This window comes from Apodemus sylvaticus, chromosome 21 (genome assembly GCF_947179515.1).
Source record: "Apodemus sylvaticus chromosome 21, mApoSyl1.1, whole genome shotgun sequence".
NCBI lineage: Eukaryota > Metazoa > Chordata > Mammalia > Rodentia > Muridae > Apodemus > Apodemus sylvaticus.
This window is the reverse complement of record NC_067492.1, coordinates 12839046-12860220: the sequence shown is the minus strand read 5'-3', so window position 1 is coordinate 12860220 and position 21175 is coordinate 12839046. Positions and strand designations below refer to the sequence as shown.

The following is a 21175-nucleotide window of genomic DNA, read 5'->3' as shown; positions in this document are numbered from 1 at the left end:
CCATCAGGCTCCTGGGTTGAATGGAAGGTTCCTGAAACTTTATGAGGTGACGTCTAACTGAAAGAAGTGGGTCACTGGGTCACTGGGGGAATATCTTTCAAGGTTATACCTGGTGCCCCAGCTCCTCCACTACTTCAGCAGCTTCCTGTCCATCATGAGGTAAAGACTCCCTCTCTGCCACGAGATCCTGTTGCTATGGTGATCTCTTTACCCAGTGCATAGGGCCAACCATCACATACCAAACCCCCTGAAATCATGAGCCAGACAATATGCCCTCCCTTCATCCATTTGCTGTTCTCATGTATTTCGGCTCACTGGCATGAGAGTGATTCATGCAGAAATAATGGAGCTATGGGTACTACAAGAGGAGGCATGTGTTGTCAGTGAAGAAACTGAGGTCTCCGCACACAGATAAATGAGAACTGATGCAGGCTGGCAGTCAGAGAGGTTCCCATGGGATGGGAGTCCTCCCTGAGGGAGATGTGCAGGATGAGCGGCAGCTACTATGCTAAAGAGGGCTGGTACACCAGAAGCATGGGGGAACCACGCACGCACAAAGCAGAGATAGGTGAGTCTACAGATATAGTTTTTAAGCCAGTGCTAACTACAGACTCCCTCATCCAGCCACGCGCTATTCCTTGGTCCGAGCCCTTGTCATGGACCTTGTTAAGATCTCCAGCCATCCATGGCTTCTCGCTCCCTCATTCAGCCATCTTCAGCTTGCATATCACCTCCTCCAAGGAGCCTCTTCCCCAACGCTGGCTCTGATGTGCCTTCTCACAATAGCTTCTTCTCCAAGTTCCCCTTAGTGCCACCACTGTGTGTCTAACCTGTTAGATAGTAGACACTCGACGTGTATTTGCTAGCTTGATAATATATCATTAAGGAGTCAGTATACATGATATATAAAATAATTTTTAAAGAGGAAAAATGCAAAGATCAAAATAGAAAAAAAATAGGACATTTCAAAAAGCATTAGCTATCATTGAACATTTATCGCACGGCAGGTGGTATTCTAATGACTCTCTATAAATTAATTCAACTAATTTTTTGCCCCAGCTTATGAAGCATGAATGCATTTCATCAGTGATCCCAGAGAAGCAAGGCAATCTATCTGAGGCAGCAAGTAGATGGCTGACTGCCCAGTATCCTCTGTGTTGGCATATGCCCATGCCTGGGCAGTTCCTGGGGCCAGACGCACGGGAGCACGAAGAACATACACTCGGGCTGACAGACTCAAATTAAACAGCCAAGACTGGAAGACCAATACAGAGACTGGCGGCCAGGGTTGGCAAGAGGATGTACCTCTGCAGCAGCCTGAGTGTCATCAAGGAGAGACAGTCAAGTCCCTGCATGCTGTCAAAACCTCTGTGGCTAAAAGGCAGAGCATAGATTTACATGTCCTTGCCCAGAAAGGGGGACAGGACTGACTCAGAGTTTAGTAGGAAGCCTGTGATAGAACAGGTACAACTGCCACCTCCAGTCACTACTCAGATGTCACCTCAGGAAGCCTTGAAGATGATGGATGGATGGATGGATGGATGGATGGATGGATGGATGGATGGACGGACGGACGGACGGACGGACGGACGGATGGATGGATGGATGGGTGGATGGATGGATGGATGGGTGGATGGATGGATGGATGGATGGATGGATGGATGGGTGGATGGGTGGATGGGTGGGTGGGTGGATGGATGGATGGGTGGATGGATGGACTGTCGGATGGACGGATGGATGATGGATGGATGGATGAATTGATGGAAGAATAGATGGATGGATGGATAGATGGATGATGGATGGATGGATGGATGGATGAATTGATGGAAGGATGGATGGATGGATGGATGGATGATGGATGGATGGAGTTAGTCCTGGTTTACTTCCTAGTTGCTGTGATAAAATGCTGGCCAACAACAACTTGGGAAGAAATAGGTTTATTTGGCTTACATGTCAAAGTCCATCAGGGCAGGAACTCAAGGAGGAACCTGGAGGCAGGAACTTAAGCAGAGACCATGGAAGAGTGCTGCCTACATGTGCGGTTCCCATATCTTAACTAACTTTTGTATACTGCCTAGGCCTACCTGCCAAGGGATGGTACTACCCACAGTGGGCTGGGCCCTCCTGCACCAATTAGCAATTAAGAACAATTGCCCACAGACATAGCTATGGGACGATCTGATCCAGGCAGTTCTTCTGCTGGAGTTCCTTCTTCTCAGATGATTCCAGGTTTGTGTCAAGCTGACAGCTCAAGCTAACAGATAACATAATAACAGATAACATAATAACATAATAAAATATAACATAATAAAAAAGCTAACAGAGAACATAATAACAGAAAACATAATAGCTAGGAAGGAAGGGAGGGAGGGAGGGAAGGAGGGAGGAAGGGGAAGGAGACTTATAATATATAGAAAGATGATAGGTAAGACTGATAGACAGACACAGACAAATATACATAGATGGATGGTGGGTAGTTGATAATTACCAATCAATAGGTAATAAGTAGAAAGTGTTATTATTTCTTTTCCTGGCTCAATCAACCAACACTTGAATAGCTACTTAATAACCATTGCATAGATCTGTAAAAAATTACATAAAATAATGAATAATATACCTAGAAAATAGTCCAGAAGCAACCATAAAAATATTAACAGAAAATACTTCTAAATAAGGTTTGAGGTGGAAGAGAGAGAGATAGATGTACTTGGAATATTTATAACATACATGAATTAGTTTTAACTTTTAATTTAGCTAAAATTAACTAAAATTAAACAGCCAAGATTGGAAGACCAATATAGAGACTGGTGGTGGCCATTTAATTTAAATTTTAGCTTAATGTTTTTAACTTAAAAACAGGAGGGGAAAAAGGAGAAAAATACAAACACACTTCAAGGACTTAGCTGTGCCACACCAAGAACATTTGTTTCTTCCCTCACATGGTGTGATTTTAAAAATACAGAAAAAGATTATTTTAAAAAGCATAAATGCAGGGCAAATATGATGGCTCAGCAGGTAAAGGTGCTTCCACACCTGATGACCTGAGTTCAAACCTCAGGACTCACATCATGCTGAAAGATGTCCTCTGACCTCCAGAATCATGCTATGGTATAGCACATGCACGTGCATGCGCACGCGTGCACGCACACATGCACGCGTGCACACACACACACACACACACACAGAGAGAGAGAGACAGAGACAGAGACTGGTGCACACATAAAGAGACTGAATGCTGGCTGGATAGACAGACAGATAGACAATAGTTAGATGAATAAATGCAATTAAAATAAACAAACTTGAAAAAATCTAGGTCATGTCCTAACTGGAGAAAGTCAGTTTCCCTCTTGGGTTTATCAGTTGTCTGGCTGCTCCCACTTAAAGCTTTAGATTTCCCATCCTAGCCCGACAACCTCTGTAGAGTGCAGTGGCCACCTGAGACCAGCATTTAGCTTCACCATAAAGGGCTTAAATGCATCCATTAGCACAGGCTTCTTGCCACTCATTGAAGGGCAAAACATAAAGCCCTTAAGCTGTCGTAGTGCTGGCTTTGAAAACTCCCCACCTCTGAGCACCAAAAGGCCTGGTCGGGGCTGGTTCCGCATGTGTAGCTGGTATTGGGCAAGAGCAAAAGGAACAGCTGCTTGGCCAGGTGTCACAGGCAAGCTGAGGGCTGTCACTCAAGATGCCCAAAGCCATCCGGCATCATCAGATGTCTCTGTGTCTCCCCTATCAGGACAAGCCCAATGCTCTGGGAAGCAATCGTGGCTGAGAGTCAGGTTTCAAGATCATAGCAGGAGAGTAAGAAATGCCTAGAGCAGTTTTGAGGCAGGACTGAGGAACTTAGAGAAGCCGGAGGGGAACTAAGGATGGCTACTGACCATGGTGCTCAGAGTGAGACCAACTGGCAATTTTCTTGTCTTGTCTCCCTGGCTGGTTTAGAAATCCGCACTGTCTGAGACCCACCAGAAAAACCTGGACTGTGCTCTGTTGGTCCACTTCTCTGCAAAGTCTGCGTGAGTCAGGGCCAGCCCTGCCTGCTCTAGAATCCTCGCTTACGTTATCCACTCTAGAACAGACAACCACTCCGGCCTTGTGCTCTGCTGGAGCTAAGAGCGAGTTCAGTCTTAAGTTGTATTTATTTTAATTTGTGTTGGAGGGAGAGAGGGAAAGAGGAAGAGAAAAGGGAAGGGAGGGCAGGAGAGGGGAAAGAGAGAAAGGGATAAAGGAAGGAAGGGGGAAGAAAGGAAGGAAAGAAGGAAGAGAGAAAGACTCATGTATCTCAGGCTGTCCCTGAACTTGCAAGGTAGCCAAGGGTTATCTTGATTTCTGACCTCCCTGGCTCCATGTTCAGAGTATCACAATTACAGGCACACAGCACCACAGTTGCTGAGGCTCTAACTCAAGACGTCATACACATCAGGTAACCATCCTTAAATTGTACTTTTTATGAACGTAATCTTATCAAGATTTGTGAATTCTTGGTACCCAACCATGGGTACGTTTGTGGGCAATCAGGGTTTCCAGATTGCTTTTCACTACCCCTAAAGTCAGGTGGGCATTGCTTAAGAGGTCAGCTCTGGGTTAAATTGTGTGGGCTTGTCTCCTGAGCCCATCCTGTGCATCTGAAGCCTCCGCTGCACTTTAGTGTTTTTTTTTTTATTCGATATATTTTTTATTTACATTTCAAATGATTTCCCCTTTTCTAGCCCCCCACTCCCCGAAAGTCCCGTAAGCCCCCTTCCCTCCCCCTGCCCTCCCACCCACCCCTTCCCACTTCCCCGTTCTGGTTTTGCCGAATACTGCTTCACTGAGTCTTTCCAGAACAAGGGGCCACTTCTCCTTTCTTCTTGTACCTCATTTGATGTGTGGATTATGTTTTGGGTATTCCAGTTTTCTAGGTTAATATCCACTTATTAGTGAGTGCATACCATGATTCACCTTTTGAGTCAGGGTTACCTCACTGAGTATGATGTTCTCTAGCTCCATCCATTTGCCTAAGAATTTCATGAATTCATTGTTTCTAATGGCTGAATAGTACTCCATTGTGTATATATACCACATTTTTTGCATCCACTCTTCTGTTGAGGGATACCTAGGTTCTTTCCAGCATCTGGCAATTATAAATAGGGCTGCTATGAACATAGTAGAACATGTATCCTTATTACATGGTGGGGAGTCTTCTGGGTATATGCCCAGGAGTGGTATAGCAGGATCTTCTGGAAGTGAGGTGCCCAGTTTTCGGAGGAACCGCCAGACTGATTTCCAGAGTGGTTGTACCAATTTGCAACCCCACCAGCAGTGGAGGAGTGTTCCTCTTTCTCCACATCCTCGCCAACATCTGCTGTCTCCTGAGTTTTTAATCTTAGCCATTCTGACTGGTGTAAGGTAAAATCTCAGGGTTGTTTTGATTTGCATTTCCCTGATGACTAATGAAGTTGAGCATTTTTTAAGAAGTTTCTCCACCATCCGAAGTTCTTCAGGTGAGAATTCTTTGTTTAACTCTGTACCCCATTTTTTAATAGGGTTATTTGGTTTTCTGGGGTCTAACTTCTTGAGTTCTTTGTATATATTGGATATTAGCCCTCTATCTGATGTAGGGTTGGTGAAGATCTTTTCCCAATTTGTTGGTTGCCGATTTGTCCTTTTGATGGTGTCCTTTGCTTTACAGAAACTTTGTAATTTTATGAGGTCCCATTTGTCAATTCTTGATCTTAGAGCATAAGCTATTGGTGTTCTGTTCAGGAACTTTCCCCTGTACTGATGTCCTTAAGGGTCGGACATCAGTGCACTTTAGTTAATATGAGTGTAACAGCTGCCTCTAGGGGCCGCCATGAGGGCCACAGAGCAGAGTCTCACAATAGCTCCTTTACCCTGCTTCTCCTGTTCCAACTTCTCCTCACACTTTAACATGTCACAAAGGCAACTGGAAGGCCCCGAGCGTAAGCATGCCTACTCTCCTGCGAGGCCCCTGGCTCCCACAACCACATACATTCTCACCTTCCACCCACAGCTTATTACTCAATGGTGGTGGTTTCCAAAATGGGGTTCCTAGGCCAGCAGTCCCAACTTGGTTCTGTTCAGGTCCCAGCCCCACATCAGGCTCTGACCCACCCTCCCGGGGTGCCGCTGAGTCTAGCTCTGCCTTGGATAGGTCCCTGGTTCTCTCCATGATGACACTCAGTGTGCAGTGTGCACTGTTTTTAAGATGAGCATTGGGTTCTGATCTGTGGGAAAGGGGAATCGAAAGCTGCATAGAGAACGTGTAGGTTGAAGTGAATGTCCTGGAAGAGAAGGCTGGGGTCCTTTCAAAGGATCAACGGGCGGGAAAACTGCAAGTGAGGCTCAGCTGTGGGGGAGGGGACACCTGTGGGCAGGACCGATGCTGGGAGTAGTGAAGCATGGAAGGCCTGGGAGACAGACAGCCATCGACATGTGGAGAAACAATGTGCAGAAATCAAGGAACTGTGGGCGTGGCGCTTGAGGGTCCATGGGCACCTGGAGAGCTCTGGCTCAAGGGGAATGGGGATGCCTGCTTGAGGATGTCCTCAAAGGCTAAGACACAAATGGGTAAAAGAACCAAGCTGTGGCTTCTGTGGATAGTCCAGACAGGGCCAGAGCAGGGTGGGGGAGGGGATCCCTAAGCAGACAGCTGCCCAGCCCAGCTGAAGCCTACCTTTCTTAAGAAAGAGACATGGAGACAGAAAGGCAGAGACAGACAGACAAACAGAGACAGACAGAAAAAGCCTTATGTGGGAAGTGCACAGTCGAGGAAGAGACCTTTTAAAAACCAACTCTCTTACGAATTTAAAATGCAGAGAACAGCCCCAAATCTAGCAGTGAGGAGACCGTGAGCCATTGCTCACAACCACACAACGTCCGTGGGGGCGGCCATCCACACACTCAGCTATTAAAACTTGCCGTTTGACAGGAGTGACTCACACCTGCCCCCGGTCCCCATTCACTCGGATGGGGTGGAGCTCATTCTAACAAGCTCCCGAAGGGATACTGAGGCAGATGGTCCCTGGACCGCAGAGCTGTTTGTCACCTCAGGGGAAGAATCAGAATAGAGGTGGGCACTGGGCCACGGCACATTCATCACAAGCTTCTGTGGGGGGAGAGGCATGGTGTGAAACCAAAATGTGCCACCCACTGAAGCCCTGGGTTTGGGATTGTTCCTATACCATAAGGAAGTCATGTTATATAAGTTATTTCTTTCTATGTGGAAGTTAAGTCACTGAGAGAGGGGGGGAAATCATATAAAAAGTAACACCCCCATCCTGAGCACTGCTCTGAGGTGCAGCCAGAAGCCCTCTGGACACTTCTGCTGGGCAAACAGGGGGACCCCTAAGTCCTACTTCCCACTGGTCAAATGGCACTGGATCCTTGGGGTTTGGGTCAGGGAAAGTTTAGAAGGAAAAAATTCAATGCCTAACCTATATGTGGGCACTACTCTCAACAAGGTTTCCCTATGGCCAGAAGCGTGAACAGAGACACGTTTGGTCTCACTATACTTCTGAATCTCTTTGACAAGGATTCTGCCTTCCACTCCCCAAGTTCTTGACCAACCTGGGTAATAAGCCAGCTGTAACCAAAGTGTTGAGGGTGATTGGGACTGGAGCTGTTTCTCTCACTGGTGACTACATTAGAGTTGTATGTAAATATGGCAAGGTCATCCCACGTGTTACATGGGACTCCATCTGTGGGGTTGGCCTCTGGAGCCTACTCAACCTAAAAGCCTGAGCCCACCAGCTCAGCCGAGGGTTGACTGTAAGTTACAAAAGATGAACCTCTACTCCTGGTCGCATCTCTCTCCTCTAGCCAGCACCCAGCGGGACAGTGGTCCTGAATGGGTGCTCCAGGGATCAGACTTGAATTAAAGGGCATTGGTGTCCCATGACAAACAACATGGCCCGATCATCCTGGTACGGAGTCTGAGTCACAGAAGCCCCTGAGGCACCTGTCAAGAGCCAGTCTCCTGGACTCTTCCCCACCTAAGACTCAGTCTGTCAGACACTGTGGCATCTGCCTACGTTTGTCACAGGTATCCAGGGGATATTACACACATGAAATGTGAGACCTCACCCTCATGGGAGCTTGCGGGCACCAACTGGAAAGGATGTAATTAAGCAAAAAGTTTGAGACGGCCACAAACACAATAGAGGTGGGCGGCTTCTTCCTCTCCGTTCCAGCTGGGGCCCTGGGATGTGTGAATACTCGTTATCTGGAGAAGATGGCAAGATAACCAACTGAGGAGGAGGAAGGTCCAGAATAGCTACAAAGGCCCAGAGAGTTCCAGGGGTCGGCTGGCTAGCTAATGTCTCAGGTGATGGGGTGTCTGGCCTCATTAGCAGGTACAATTCAAGGCAGGTCAGCAGAGCAAAAGGCTAACGGTTTCAGTCCACTTTAGAAAGCAGCACGGGGCATGGGGAGAGAAACCCTGTCTGTGCATCTCACTGCTGTCTGCCAGTCAGTCAGCAAGGAGTAAGTAAGTGTCCCTCCTTACTCTCGGGGAAGCTGCAGGTCTGGCAGGGGGTGCTATCAGCTCAGTTACGGGGATCCTGCCCAGGCTCCTGCTCTTGTACCCCATGAGCCTAAGAGGCTAACCCTTACCACCCTTTCGGCATCGACAGGGGAGATTCTGCAACCGCCAGCAGCTGTCACCGGAGCACCTAAGGGGGATGTTTATGCCAAGCCTCGTTTACACAAGCTCCTTCTCCCCCAAGAGATGGCTGTTTAAAACAAACAGCGCGTCCATATGCTGGAAGCACGGGTATATCGGCTCTGGGGATCCCCAGACGGAAATGTGAGTCAGGCTGGGGCAGATGCCTAAATAAATCTCGTTAGGGTGAAATTCCTCTCTGGAGCAGGAGGAAGTTCTAAGCAATTGCTCAGGTTCCCCTAAAGATGGCAAGCTCTCCCCAACGGAGCATAGTCAGAGTGGTCCAGACCCCACACTCAGCATGTCCCTGACAGGCACTTAACTCATGACCTAGCCGCCTGCATCTTAGCATATGTGTTCACTCTGATTCCATCAGGAGCATCTAAGGGCCCTGCGCATTGACCATGGACTGTCGTGTGCCCTTTAAGTATTTCCTGAAGCCCCTGAGACTTCAGCCTCTGGTCTCCATATATGAAGACAGCTGTGGGTATTCACAAAGGTGAGAACGGAGGGGACATGAAACTGGGGTGCACAGCTTGCCCATCAACACAGGCCACTGAGGTCTTTGCAAAGGAGCAATCTGGCCACTGAGGACGTCACAGCAGGGGAAGCTGGAGTGGCCCAGGGTCGCTGCCTCCACCTTTAATTCTGCTTCTAGAGACCATAAGAGGGAGGAATTCATGACCTAACACAAGCTACACACAGTCTACATTGCTTCCAGGGTAGGGCAGAAGGGAACAGGCAAGAGAGCTGGCACAGGGCGGGGTGGGAACTGCAGTTAGGACCGAGCCACTATGCTCTGGGTGTGGGGATTCCGCCTCCCCTGAGAGTCACAGCTTGAAACTGTTTCCCATTTAACGGTACCAAGAGGCAAAGCCTGTGGGATGTGTGACAGGCTCATGAGAACTGTATCATCTTGAATGGGACTGGTGTCTTTATGAAGGAAGCTCCGCCCAGTCTGGGCGACCCAGAGTCCAAGGCAAGCTTGGTCTGAATATAGACAGGATAAAGAAATGAAAGAAACGGGACAGGAGCGGTACTGTCCTGTCCCCCAGGCGTGGACACAGCCAGAAGCCATGCTCCACATGCGAGGGACAGCCCCCGTCAGCCCACCCTGGACCTCCCAGTCACTAGAGCGGTGGTGACTCAGTCTCGGGCATTTTGTGGCAGCATCGTGACTCCACTGAGGCAGGATGTGACATGGAAATGAAGCCCACTACCTACACCTACGCTGGTGACACCAGAAGGGCAGGCATCTCCCATCAAGCAATAGCTTAGAGAACTTCTTCTGTAAATAGGGTGGACAAAAGAGCAGCCTCCAGGCACTATGAAATCATAGGCAAAGGCTGTGAGTGAGACTCAGGGGAGGGGCTGGCCCTCTGGGGATGACTTCTGTCTCCTGGGATGTGAGAATTCTAGAGCTGCCCCCAGAGATATGAATCTGGTGTTGTGACTTCTGCCTGGGGTATCCTACAGTGTGGTAGGGAATCTCTCTTTTTCTGTATTTAACAGTATGGGGGGGGGGGAGATTGGATGTCCCCTTTATATTATAGGATCTCATTACAGTGGCTGGCCATGAACTCAACCTGTAGCGCAGAGTGACCTTAAATTTGCAATCCTCCTGCCTCAGCCTCCCACATAGCTGGGATGACAGCCCTGGATGTAGGCCGTTGTAACCTATCACAGACCTTATGAGCATGTGTGGCTTGATACTTCCACATGTGAAGGTGTCTAATAACCAACATAAGCATGAGGTCAAACGCCCATACCCCTGATGTGAGAGACAAAGGCAGAATTAAGAGGTAGCTAAGAGTCAAAGGCAGAAGGTGGGTAGCAACTTAGATATTTCCCTAGGATGAAAGAAAAATCAGGGCTGAAGAGGTGGCTGGCATGGTGAGTAGAGTCCTTGCCTAGCATGCATAATGCCCCATGTTCCACCTTTACCTAAGACAGGATATAACAGTGCCTGCAAGTAATCCCAACCCCCGGGAGCTAAAGGCAGGGGATAGGGAGGTCAAGGCTAGCCTAGAATACTTGGTGAGTTTGAAGACAACCTGATAGATCCTGCCTCAAACAACAACAACAACAATAACAACAGCTGTCTACGAGCCAAAACCAACCCAACCCCAAGAGAAAGAAAAGCCACAAACCAACTCCGTTCTCCACCAGCGCGGAGTGGGTCCCATCGCAATCACTGGCCTCCTGCTCTCCGAGCTGGTCGGTCAGCTCCAGATCCGGCTGATGGGAACCGTTGCCAAAGTGTGACTCATCCTTCTCGGAGCCAGCATCCCCGTTCTCCAAGCCGTTCTGAGCCTTCTTCAGGGGCATGATTTGCAAGCCACTGGGAGTAGTCCTATAGGACACAGTCTTGGTGGCCCTGTCTGGAGCCTTTCCTGAAGAGCCCTTCTTGGGCCTGGACAGGGGAGAGTTGACGCGCTTCCGCTTGTGGGAAGCTGATTTGCTCTTCCCGGGTTCCACAGGCCGATGGGAGAGCCTTTCAACTGGCAGGCTGCGGGCGTCACGGAGGAGCTTGGAGGCCCCAGCCTGCTTCCCTGACTTCCCCCTCTTATCCTTGGACAAGTGAAGCCCGTTGAACTCGTCAATAAACTCCTCACAGTGCAGGAGGTGATGCTCCGGCTCCCACGTGTCCTCCGTGCTGCCGTAGCCTTTCCATCGGATGAGATATTCCCATTTCCCCTTCTTGTTCTTCCTCTTGTCCACAATCCTTTCAACCTGGGGACGCAAGATGAGAGAGTGAGAAGTAAAACCCAAGGGCCGTTTTCAGAAGGGCCTGAGCCATCTCAGGTCCAGCTACAGACGGACAGGCTGACTCAGAGCCCCAGCTAAACATCGGTGGTCTGGCCACCGACATCCAACCTAGAAATTCAGAGTGGAAACAAACTCATTAACCGTCAAGCTGGCCTAGTAGCCAGCAGATGTGGCGTGTGCTTGAAGAACTTTCAGACAGACAAGAATGTGGCGTGAGGAGGGGAAGCCATCTGCAGTTTCTGCTGAGAAATAGACAAGTGTAAAGTGGCAGGTGACGCGTATGATTGTGCCTAACTGGTTCCTCGGAAGGAAAGCCTTGCTCAGGTATACAAAAGCCACCCCATGCACTCCTGCAGATCTCACTCGACACTTTATCTGGGTTGCAGACCGACTTCACGAGGTCATAAAATAAACAACCCAGCTTTTGCTGCCCTGAGGTTCTGGTGCTTGCAATTTTGGGTAAGGGTCCTTGTTCCGGGTTTCAGCTTTCTGACTCTGTAGCCCTGCCCTTCCCTCTCAAAACTAAAACATCACCATCATGATCGTGTTCATGGTGGCTCCTCAGGCTATCCCCCACTGGGAGCACCCACACTCCTGTTGAAATCACACGACTTCAGGCTTTCTCTAGAGATTATTTTCAAGGGTTGCAGAGTAGTCTCTGACTTTGAAAACCCTCTCTGACAAAGGTTTCTACTCTTACAAAAGTAAGTAGTAGTATTAATTGAGCAATAATACAGATGGCCCCATACTAACTTATCTTTGTGATACTGTTGTTACTTGTATATAATAAATCTTTTATGAAGATATTTGTATTTATGCGTACAAGTCTGTTGGGGTGGGTTAGTGAGTGTGCAGAGCCCAGATGGAGGCCAGCAGAGGGTGTTGGATCCTCTAGAGTTGGAGTCACAGGTGACAGTGAGCTGCCAACCAGAGTTTTAAGACCCAAACTCACTCGGGTCCTCTGCAAAGAGCAGCACAGCTCTTGACTGCTGAGCCATCTCTCCAGTCTTTGATAATAAACCTAATGTATAGCGTTCACTGCACACACTGGGCATTTCTGAGGTGGACACTGTGCTGAAGGTCGGCCTGGGATCACATCTTCCCCAGACATCCCAATGAGCAAGCATCTCCTCTGCCTCTACTTTAAAGTGAGGACACCAGGGCACAGAGAGATGACGTCGCTTAAGTCCCAGGGCTGGGGAGGGAAGACCTGAGCCGGAACAAGTCTCACCCTGAACTTTGTCTCTCAAGCGTTATGCGAGGCCAACCGTCTCAGCTGCAGGAATCTTTCATGTTGGACAAAGTGAATTTGCATCAATAAAACTGGGTTTTCCCTCAATGCAGCAGCACCCCTCTCCCCCCTCCACACAGGAAATGCAGCATGGAAACAGAGAGGGGTCCAGCATTCTGCATGGGAGGTATGGTCATTCTCCCATCGGACAGATGAAGGGACTCTTGTTCTTAGTTAGGGTTTCTACTGCTGTGATTAAAAACATCACAACCAAAAGCAACTTGGGAAAGGAGTGGTTTATTTCAGATTACATCTCTCAGGTCACACTCCATCACTGGCTTCCCTCAGTGGGGAAATCAGGGTAGGGGCTCCAGGCAGGAACTGAATCCAGGGCAGGAATCCCAAGCAGAGGCGGTGCTGGAATGCTGACTACTGACAGCCCTCTATGGCTTCCCCGGCCCGCTTTCCTGTACAACTCATCGGCCCAGTGCTGGTACTATCCATAGTGGGCTGGGCCCTCACACCTCCCCCATTATTAACCAAGAAAATGCCCTACAGATTTGCTTATAGTCCAATCCAATGGAGGCATTCTCTCAACTCAGATGCCTTCTTTCTAGATATATCTAGGTATGCATCAAGTTGACAGAAAACCAACCAGAACACTGTGCATGAGGTAACTTGCCCAGGAGCACAAGCCAGGATACAGTCGAGGTAGGAGTGAACCTACTGTCCAAGGCGAAGACATGTGCTACTATGTAGAAACATGTCCCCTTAGATTCCAAGGACAAATACACTCAAGGTAATGCTGGGTCTGCGCAAATAGCTGATGTATCTAAGTGAAGGGTCATTTTTATTTAAAAATTTAAACATTCATTATGTATACAAGGGTGCATTTGCTGCTGCGCACTTGTAGAGATCAGAAGACAGCTTACAGGAATGAATTCCTCTCCACATTGGACCCAAGGATTAAACTTGAGTCATCAGGTTTGGTGGCAAGCGCCTTTACCTGCTGACTCATCCCATAGGACCTAAGTTCCTTTACTATCCTTACACCAGCTTTATGCCTGGGAACTTGTTCTTGCCAGTGGTGACTGGTCAAAGCAGGAAGAATACATGTCTACAGACTGCCTGGCTCTCAATGAGACATCTCTGTATCACACTTCCTCTCCCCAAGGCTCAAGTGTCATTGAGGAAGAGGGTACAGAAGCAAGAAGCAGAGGTTGGGAGAGAACTTGAGAGAAACATTGTCCTCTGGACATGACAGGGACACTGCACTTATGAACTCGAAGAGCAGCTGCGGCTGCCTATACAATACTTGCATAAGAACAAGCCAGTCAACAGTCCAGCATGGAGGTAGAAGGGGTCACTAGCCTCCCTGAGCCTTCCCTAGTCACTGGTAGCTTCTGGGGAAGGGAGCCAGGTTTTCTGTAAGGGTGCTGCCCCTGGTTAATTGACCACATACTGGAAGAAATCTCACAGTCATTTACATATGGGCAGTACAAACTGGACTCGGTAGGTTCTAAAGGCAGGAGGGAGAAAATGCAAAGTCTGGAAGGCTCATGTAGTGATGATGAGCAGATGGACAGATGGCGGTCACATTAAATGAACTTAGTATAATACTAAGAACCCAGGCTTTGGAGCAAGACCATCTTGGCTAAATCCCCTATTAAACCCTACTGTGTGTTCCCAGGCATATTTACAACTGGCTTTGGGCCTCAACTGTAGTGACTCTTACAGCAAGGAGCAAAGAGGAAGCAGCTGGCCCATTTCACTGGATGGCCATGGGTAACAGACAACCAGGAGTGTTCCCATTCCACAAGAGAAGTTACTTAATCTTATAGAGCCTCAGCCTATGACCACATCCTTGCTGGTGTCTGTGACCACAATGTTTCCCCGCCTTGCTCACAATGACATCAAATGACAATAAGCTCCCTGGGAGAAGAGAGAGTATCTAACTCCTTGAATAAATCCAAGTACAGAAGATGGCTGCACACAGTAGGGCTGCTCCAGAACCCAGAAGCCACACTGGAGGGGAAACCAGTTCTGTTCTCCTCAAGTTACTTACAGTTTCAATAGACCATCGCTTCCAACTCTATCCCACCCACAAAGACATTGGATGTATAAACTAGCTCAATACCAACTGTCTAAGGGTTTTACTGCTGTGAACAGACACCATGACCAAGACAACTCTTAGGAAGACAACATTTAATTGGAGCTGGCTTATGGGTTCAGAGGCTCAGTCCATTATCATCAAGGTGGAAACATGGCAGCGTCCAGGCAGACGTGGGGCAGGCGGAGTTGGGGGTTCTACATCTTCATCTGAAAGCTGCTAGAAGACTGGCTTCCAGGCAGCTAGGACTAGGGTCTTAAAGACCACACCCACAATGACACACCTACTCCAACAAGGCCACACCCACTCCAACAAGCCTGCACCTCCTCATAGTGCCACTCCCAAAACCATCACACCAACTGTAAATAGAATTGATAGCATCATCCCCAGTAGCCTGCAGTTTAAGGAAAAAAGAAACCTGTTGACTCAGCCACCCTCTCTCCCTATGACCGAATACTTGCCCAGTTACTCTAGACCTCAGTTTCTGCATGTGTGAAATGGATTTAACAACACCAGATGCCAGCAGGACAGAGGGGGTAGGAAAGTATTGCAATACAGGAAAAGCATATTCAGAAGCCCACAGCATCCCGAGATGAAAGAGGATCGTGAAGTCAGTAGACAGAACTGCTCTACGCACCTTTGTCTGGAGTTCAGAACAAACAAGAAAGGTACTTTTCAGGCTTACAAAAAAAGACAACTGCTTTTACTGAAAGACCAAAATGCCTCCAGGGAACTTGCAGGGAAGAGCATCTCCCAGCTCTTCAGTCTCTGTCATCTCTGGTGAGTCACAGTCCTCCCCCCTGTCCCTGTGTTGGCTCCTCCCCTGAGAAGGACCTCAAACTCATCCTGGTGCTTCTTCCTCTACTGGCTGAGGACTGAGTGATCTGGACTTGACGTCGCCCGTGATCACAACCTACCAAGACAGCTAACTTTTCCGGGACACGCTAACCTCCCTCCATGCACACCAGCACACACTTCTGCCCCGCCTCCCAACTCCTCAGACCTACTGACAGCAGAGATGTGATCCTGGTCTAAGACAATTCCATCTCTTGGCACTTCGCCTACCTTCACGGGTCACCAGCATGAGCTAGGGCTCACTCCCTGCAAACGGAAGGATTGCCAGTTCATTCTCCTCCTGCTTATATGTGCCCACGAACACATAAACAGGATTAGAAGAGCTGGCATACCCACACCCCACAAGCGTCTTTTCATTCAGAGAGGAGCAATATGAGATGCTGAACTATTCCTTGGGGTTCAACTAAATTGTTAATTAACATTTACACTCAGTGATCCCAGCTAACCTGAGACGGTGCTACTAAGGGGGAGGGGGCTGTCCTCATGCAATTGTTACCTGTGTCACAGTGACCCCAGGATGACTGTCTCATTATGAATGATAATGATGGAAATGCCGGGAACCCTGTAAACCACTAATGAAGTGTTCAATCGCATCTCTGTGGCCTGTCTTTCAGCGGGGCATTATTCGCACCATTTGACAAGTGGGGAGACCAAGGCTCAGAGAAGATGGGTGACTTCTTTGCACCACATAACCAGAAGGTAAACAAGATTTGAACTCAAAGTCACTGGACTTATCCAGCTCAACTCCCTAGCTGTCTAGCCACTCTTGAACTATAGGAAGCTACCAGACAAGCACCCGCTCCGCGGATGGTCAATAGGCAGGGAGAGAGGCATGAGAACAGGACACCACTTCACAGACTGGGTTCACTGGATGGTCACTGTGAACAGAGACATACATCATCCTGCAGGAAACCACACTGCACAGAGTGAACACCAGGGGACGTGTAAGGGGGAATGAGGAAAGTGCTGTGAGGGGGAAGGGAAGGCGGCTGAGACAGACAAAGGCAGAGAGGCCGGGCTGCCCGGGATGAACGTCTGAGGAGCTAGTTGGCTTAAGGATGCTGAACGGAGAGAACTCAGAACCACACCGTGCCCACTGTGGAGCCACAGCCCCGCCCCTGCTTCCCAGTAGCCAATCATCGGACAAACACGTTAGGCAGTGGTGCCCAATATTTACTCAGTCAGACGCTGACGTACAGGTTCCCAACATATTAACCCACTTCATCCTCAAAACAGCCCAGTGAGGTCATTATATCTTCTCTTTTATAGAGCAAAATGAGGCCCCTGGAGGTTAAGGACCTTGGCACAGGGCCTCACCTCTGATAAGCATCAGAGCTCAAAATGGCCCACAGTACCTCGGCTTCAGGCTCTGTCTTGTCAATGAGCACCTTATATAGGCCCCTCACGGTATGTAATGGGGCCAACCTGAGAAGGCCAACAGAGCGTCTGCACCCTCAGAGCGTCTGCACCCTCAGAGCTTTTCTCTTCATGCACGCTGGGGTTACTCACCCATCTATGGCACATTTACATGGCTGGATTACCCTCACAATCGCCACACTCCTAGGCCCCGACCCTGAACCTCAATCACTCACCCTATCCCAATTCTTCCTGTCAACCTTATGGCCGTCCTCCCCACCCCACCCCCCAGGGAAAGCAGAAGAGAAAACCACAACAGCGGTGGGACCCAGGATCCCCTACCAAAGACTTTTCAGGCTCTTGAATGCATTGCTTCTCAGCACACAGGATTAGGAACTCCAGTTTGCCAACACAGGCACTGGCCTCAGAAAACAAACACACCCAGCCCCCACCCCCCTACCCCCACCCTTGACAATGGACACCACCAGAGTAGCCATTCTTGGACACAAATATCATTCATTTCCATGACCCCATGGCGATATCATTTTTTCTTTTATGTTTCTGTAGTTTTAGTTCAAATTTAAATGTTAGAGATTTTATGGCACTTTTAAACAAAGTGCTTTTGAGGGTCTCCTTCCCCATCTCCCAAGCCCCAAATCCCCCCCAGTTCCTCCCTTGAACCCCCAACCCCTGGCTCTTTTCCTACACCCATCCCCACACTTCTTCATCACCCTCTCTCTGTCTACTTCCTAGATACCTAGGCTTTTCCTAAATGTCCAGAAAGGCATTACCTACCCCACACTTACACACATGCACATGCGTCATAGGTGAGAGTTTTCATAGGACAGCAAATGTGCTGGTTCTATCTTTGTTATATATTTTTTGTTACAAGTTACCTTGGCACAATATTCCTCTTTTCAAATTCATCCCTTTCTCAGCAAAGTTCTTTGTTCTTTTTTACAGCTGCGTACTAGTCCATTACATATGTGTACCAGATTTTCACTATCTATTCATCTATTGATGTAAATCCAGGTTGGCTCCACTCTCTGTCTCTTAGAAACACAGCAGTAATAACGTGATATGTAAGCATCACCACGGTAGGAGTGGAGTCCTCAGGGGGGCGGGGATGCTTAGGCATGGCACCGGTGGGTCACATGGTTGTTCTATTTCTCTCTCTCTTTCTCTCTCTCCCTCCCTCCCTCTTTATCTCTCTCTCTCCCTCTTTTTTCTTTTTTCTTTTCTTTTCTTTCCGTTTTTGAGAAATCTACATTTCGACTTCTGGCAGTAGTGATTTAAGGGCTCTTCTTTCCAGACATGAAAACCCTTCTCTTTGAATCCTGTCAATATCCTGAAATAGCTCCCTTGGGTGCAAATGGAACTGGATGAAAGAAAGACAGGCCAGGGAGAGTTCTGGAAGCAACTGGCCACTTTGGTGTGTCAGGTGTCCCAGTCAGGAAGGCAGGAAGAGTGTGTTCTGCCCAGCAACACCACCTGGGGGGATGGCTGCCAGATCAGGACCCTTGACCCATATTCAAGTAAACTGAATGTGCTTCAAGGTGACCTCTGACCTGGAGATTCCCTGGCAACCAGGTGATAAATGTCAAGATGTGTCTCTACAGTCCTCTGATGGGAACCCCCCCGCCTACAGATGCCTGATTCTCATCTGAAACTCACAGGGTCAGAGAAATGTCTACAATATGAGCGAGGCTACTGCCCAACACTTTGCAGAAAGTCATACTAATGAGACATACTACTACATGCTTTCAGAGAAGACGGGTGGTGTGATGGTTTGTATATGCTTGGCCCAGGGAGTGGCACTATTAGGAGGGGTGGTCTTGTTGGAGTGGGTATAGCCCTGTTGGAGTAGGTGTGGCCCTGTTGGAGTTGGTGTGGCCCTGGTGGAGTAGGTGTGGTCTTGTTGGAGTGAGTGTGTCCCTGTGGGTGTGGGCTTTAAGACCCTCATCCCAGCTGCCTGGAAGCCAGTCTTCTGCTAGCAGCCTTCTGATAAGAACTCTTAGCTCTTCCTGCACCATGCCTAGCTAGATGCTACCATGTTTCCACCTTGATGATAATGGACTGAATCTCTGAACCAATAAGCCAGCCCCAATTAAATGTTGTTCTTTAGAAGACTTGCTTTGGTCATGGTGTCTGTTCATAGCAGTAAAACACTATCTAAGACAGGTAGTATTTTCCATTTCCATAGAAAATAAGACATCTCTATGCACAAGGGACAGATGAGCAAATGAAACCAATAGAAAGGGACAGAGAGTGACATGTAAGGAGCCCAGGGAAGGAAGATAATCCTAGGGGAACCAGGAAGGGCCAGAATTAAACAGGAAACTAAAGGAGGGCATCAGCCACTGCTTCACCAGCTCTCCAGGACTGTAGGGGAATGACCACTGTTTTAAAGGAATTATCAGTGCCAATGAGACCAGGCATGAGGCAATGTCACAGAGATCCAGCCAACACTATTGAAGGAAATGGGACAGAAATGCTAACTGAGACGTTGGGGGGGAGGGGCAAAACCCTATGTCCTAAGTCTGCAAGTCCTGAAGAACATTCAGTGATGGTGACATGAGTGACATGAGGGGCAGGGGTAGGAATGTGAAGGTTCTGCTTCTCGATGCACAAAACATCTTCATTTCAAAAAGTTAAACCCCGTTCTGTCACACAACAGCCCTCCTCCATCTGAAAGAGCAACTTGGGAGATATTAAGACACAACATACAAAGAAACAAATGTTGGGCTGGGGAGAAGCCTCCTTAGACACAGCATTTGTGGGGCAAACTCAAGGATATGGCTTTGGGTCCTTAGAACATGTTTGTAAAGCCAAGTTCTGGGTATGGAGGGACACACCTGGAACCCCAGTTCTGTGAGGTAAAGGGAGAGGCAGAGGAATCCCAGGGCTTGCTGCATGACCTGTCTAGCCAAACAGCAGGCTCTGGGTTTACTGAGAAACCCTGTCTCAGACAATGAAGTGAAGAATAATGGACAAAGGCAATCAACAGTGACCCGTGTCAGATATACGCGTGCGCGCGCAAGCGCGCGCGCGCACACACGCACACACGCACACACACACACACACACAGAGGAGAGCAAACACTGAACTGCAGAAGTCTTCTTAACTACTTACTGGTTACTTAGTCTTCTGAGGCAAAGGCAGAGGATCTTGTCTCATGTTTCAGGGAACAATATGCAAATCACCCCAAAACATGCCTCAAACAAATGCTTCAAAAACTGATTTTTCGGCCTAAATCTTATAACTTAAAAGGTGTTGGGTGTGGGTGCAACAAGGCCAAATCATAAGACCTGAGTTCAGCCCCCAGAACCCACATGGTACAATGATAGAACTGTCCTCTGACAGTTGTCCTCTGATCCCCATGTGTACACACACACACACACACACACACACACACACACACACACGGAAATTTATACTCAAGAAGGCATAATAAGGCTGTGATAAACATTATGACCAAACTCAACTTTGAGGAAGAAAGGCCTTACTTCATCTTACAACTCCCAGCTCACAACCCACTGTAAAAGTACTGAACTTTTCCATGCCCTCCTTTGCCTTGAAATAATGCCAGGCACAGAGACCTGATATATTTATCAGTGATCTTCCTGCATTATAGCTGGGCAGGCTTCTCACCTATTCTAACTCTACTATGGTGACCTGGCCCACTTCCCAGCCATGTGGCACTTACCCTGCTATGTTAATCTTGTCCTGCCTGCTCCTGCTCCATCTGCCTCCTCATGGCAACCACCTCATCCACCTCATGGTGAATCTCTTTCTCTCTGGTCACCACTACAGACCCTCTAACTGGGATCTGAAGTCCTGTCTCCTCTCCTGCCCAACTACCGGCTGATCGGTTCTTTAATAACCAATCAGAAGCAATGGAAAACAATTTTTACATGACATAGACAGGAAAGGCTTGATAATGTCAACACTTGGACTGCAGCTAGATCTCTAGGCATAGTAACCAGCACTTGAATACACAAAACCAACCCCCAACAACCCAGAGGGAAGTCAGAGTCCTGTACCTGGAGGCAGGAACTGAAAGTCATAGAGGAACTCTGCATACTGGGTTGCTAGCCCCCCAAGCCCACCCCCACTATACCCTCCACCCCACCCCATTCCTGTGGCTTACTCTGCTTTCTTGTATGCAGGACCACAGGCCCAGGGATGATAC

At 48.4% G+C, this 21175-nt stretch overlaps 1 protein-coding gene across 1 annotated transcript in view; it reads right to left on the bottom strand.

Annotated features, from left to right (window-relative positions):
* Window positions 1-21175, bottom strand: part of Cdyl2 (chromodomain Y like 2) — a 160610-nt gene that overhangs the window by 38968 nt on the left and 100467 nt on the right. The window contains exon 2 of the mRNA XM_052166645.1: window positions 10813-11395. Coding sequence (XP_052022605.1) covers window positions 10813-11395 — 583 coding nt within the window. The remainder of the gene's footprint in view (window positions 1-10812; window positions 11396-21175) is intronic.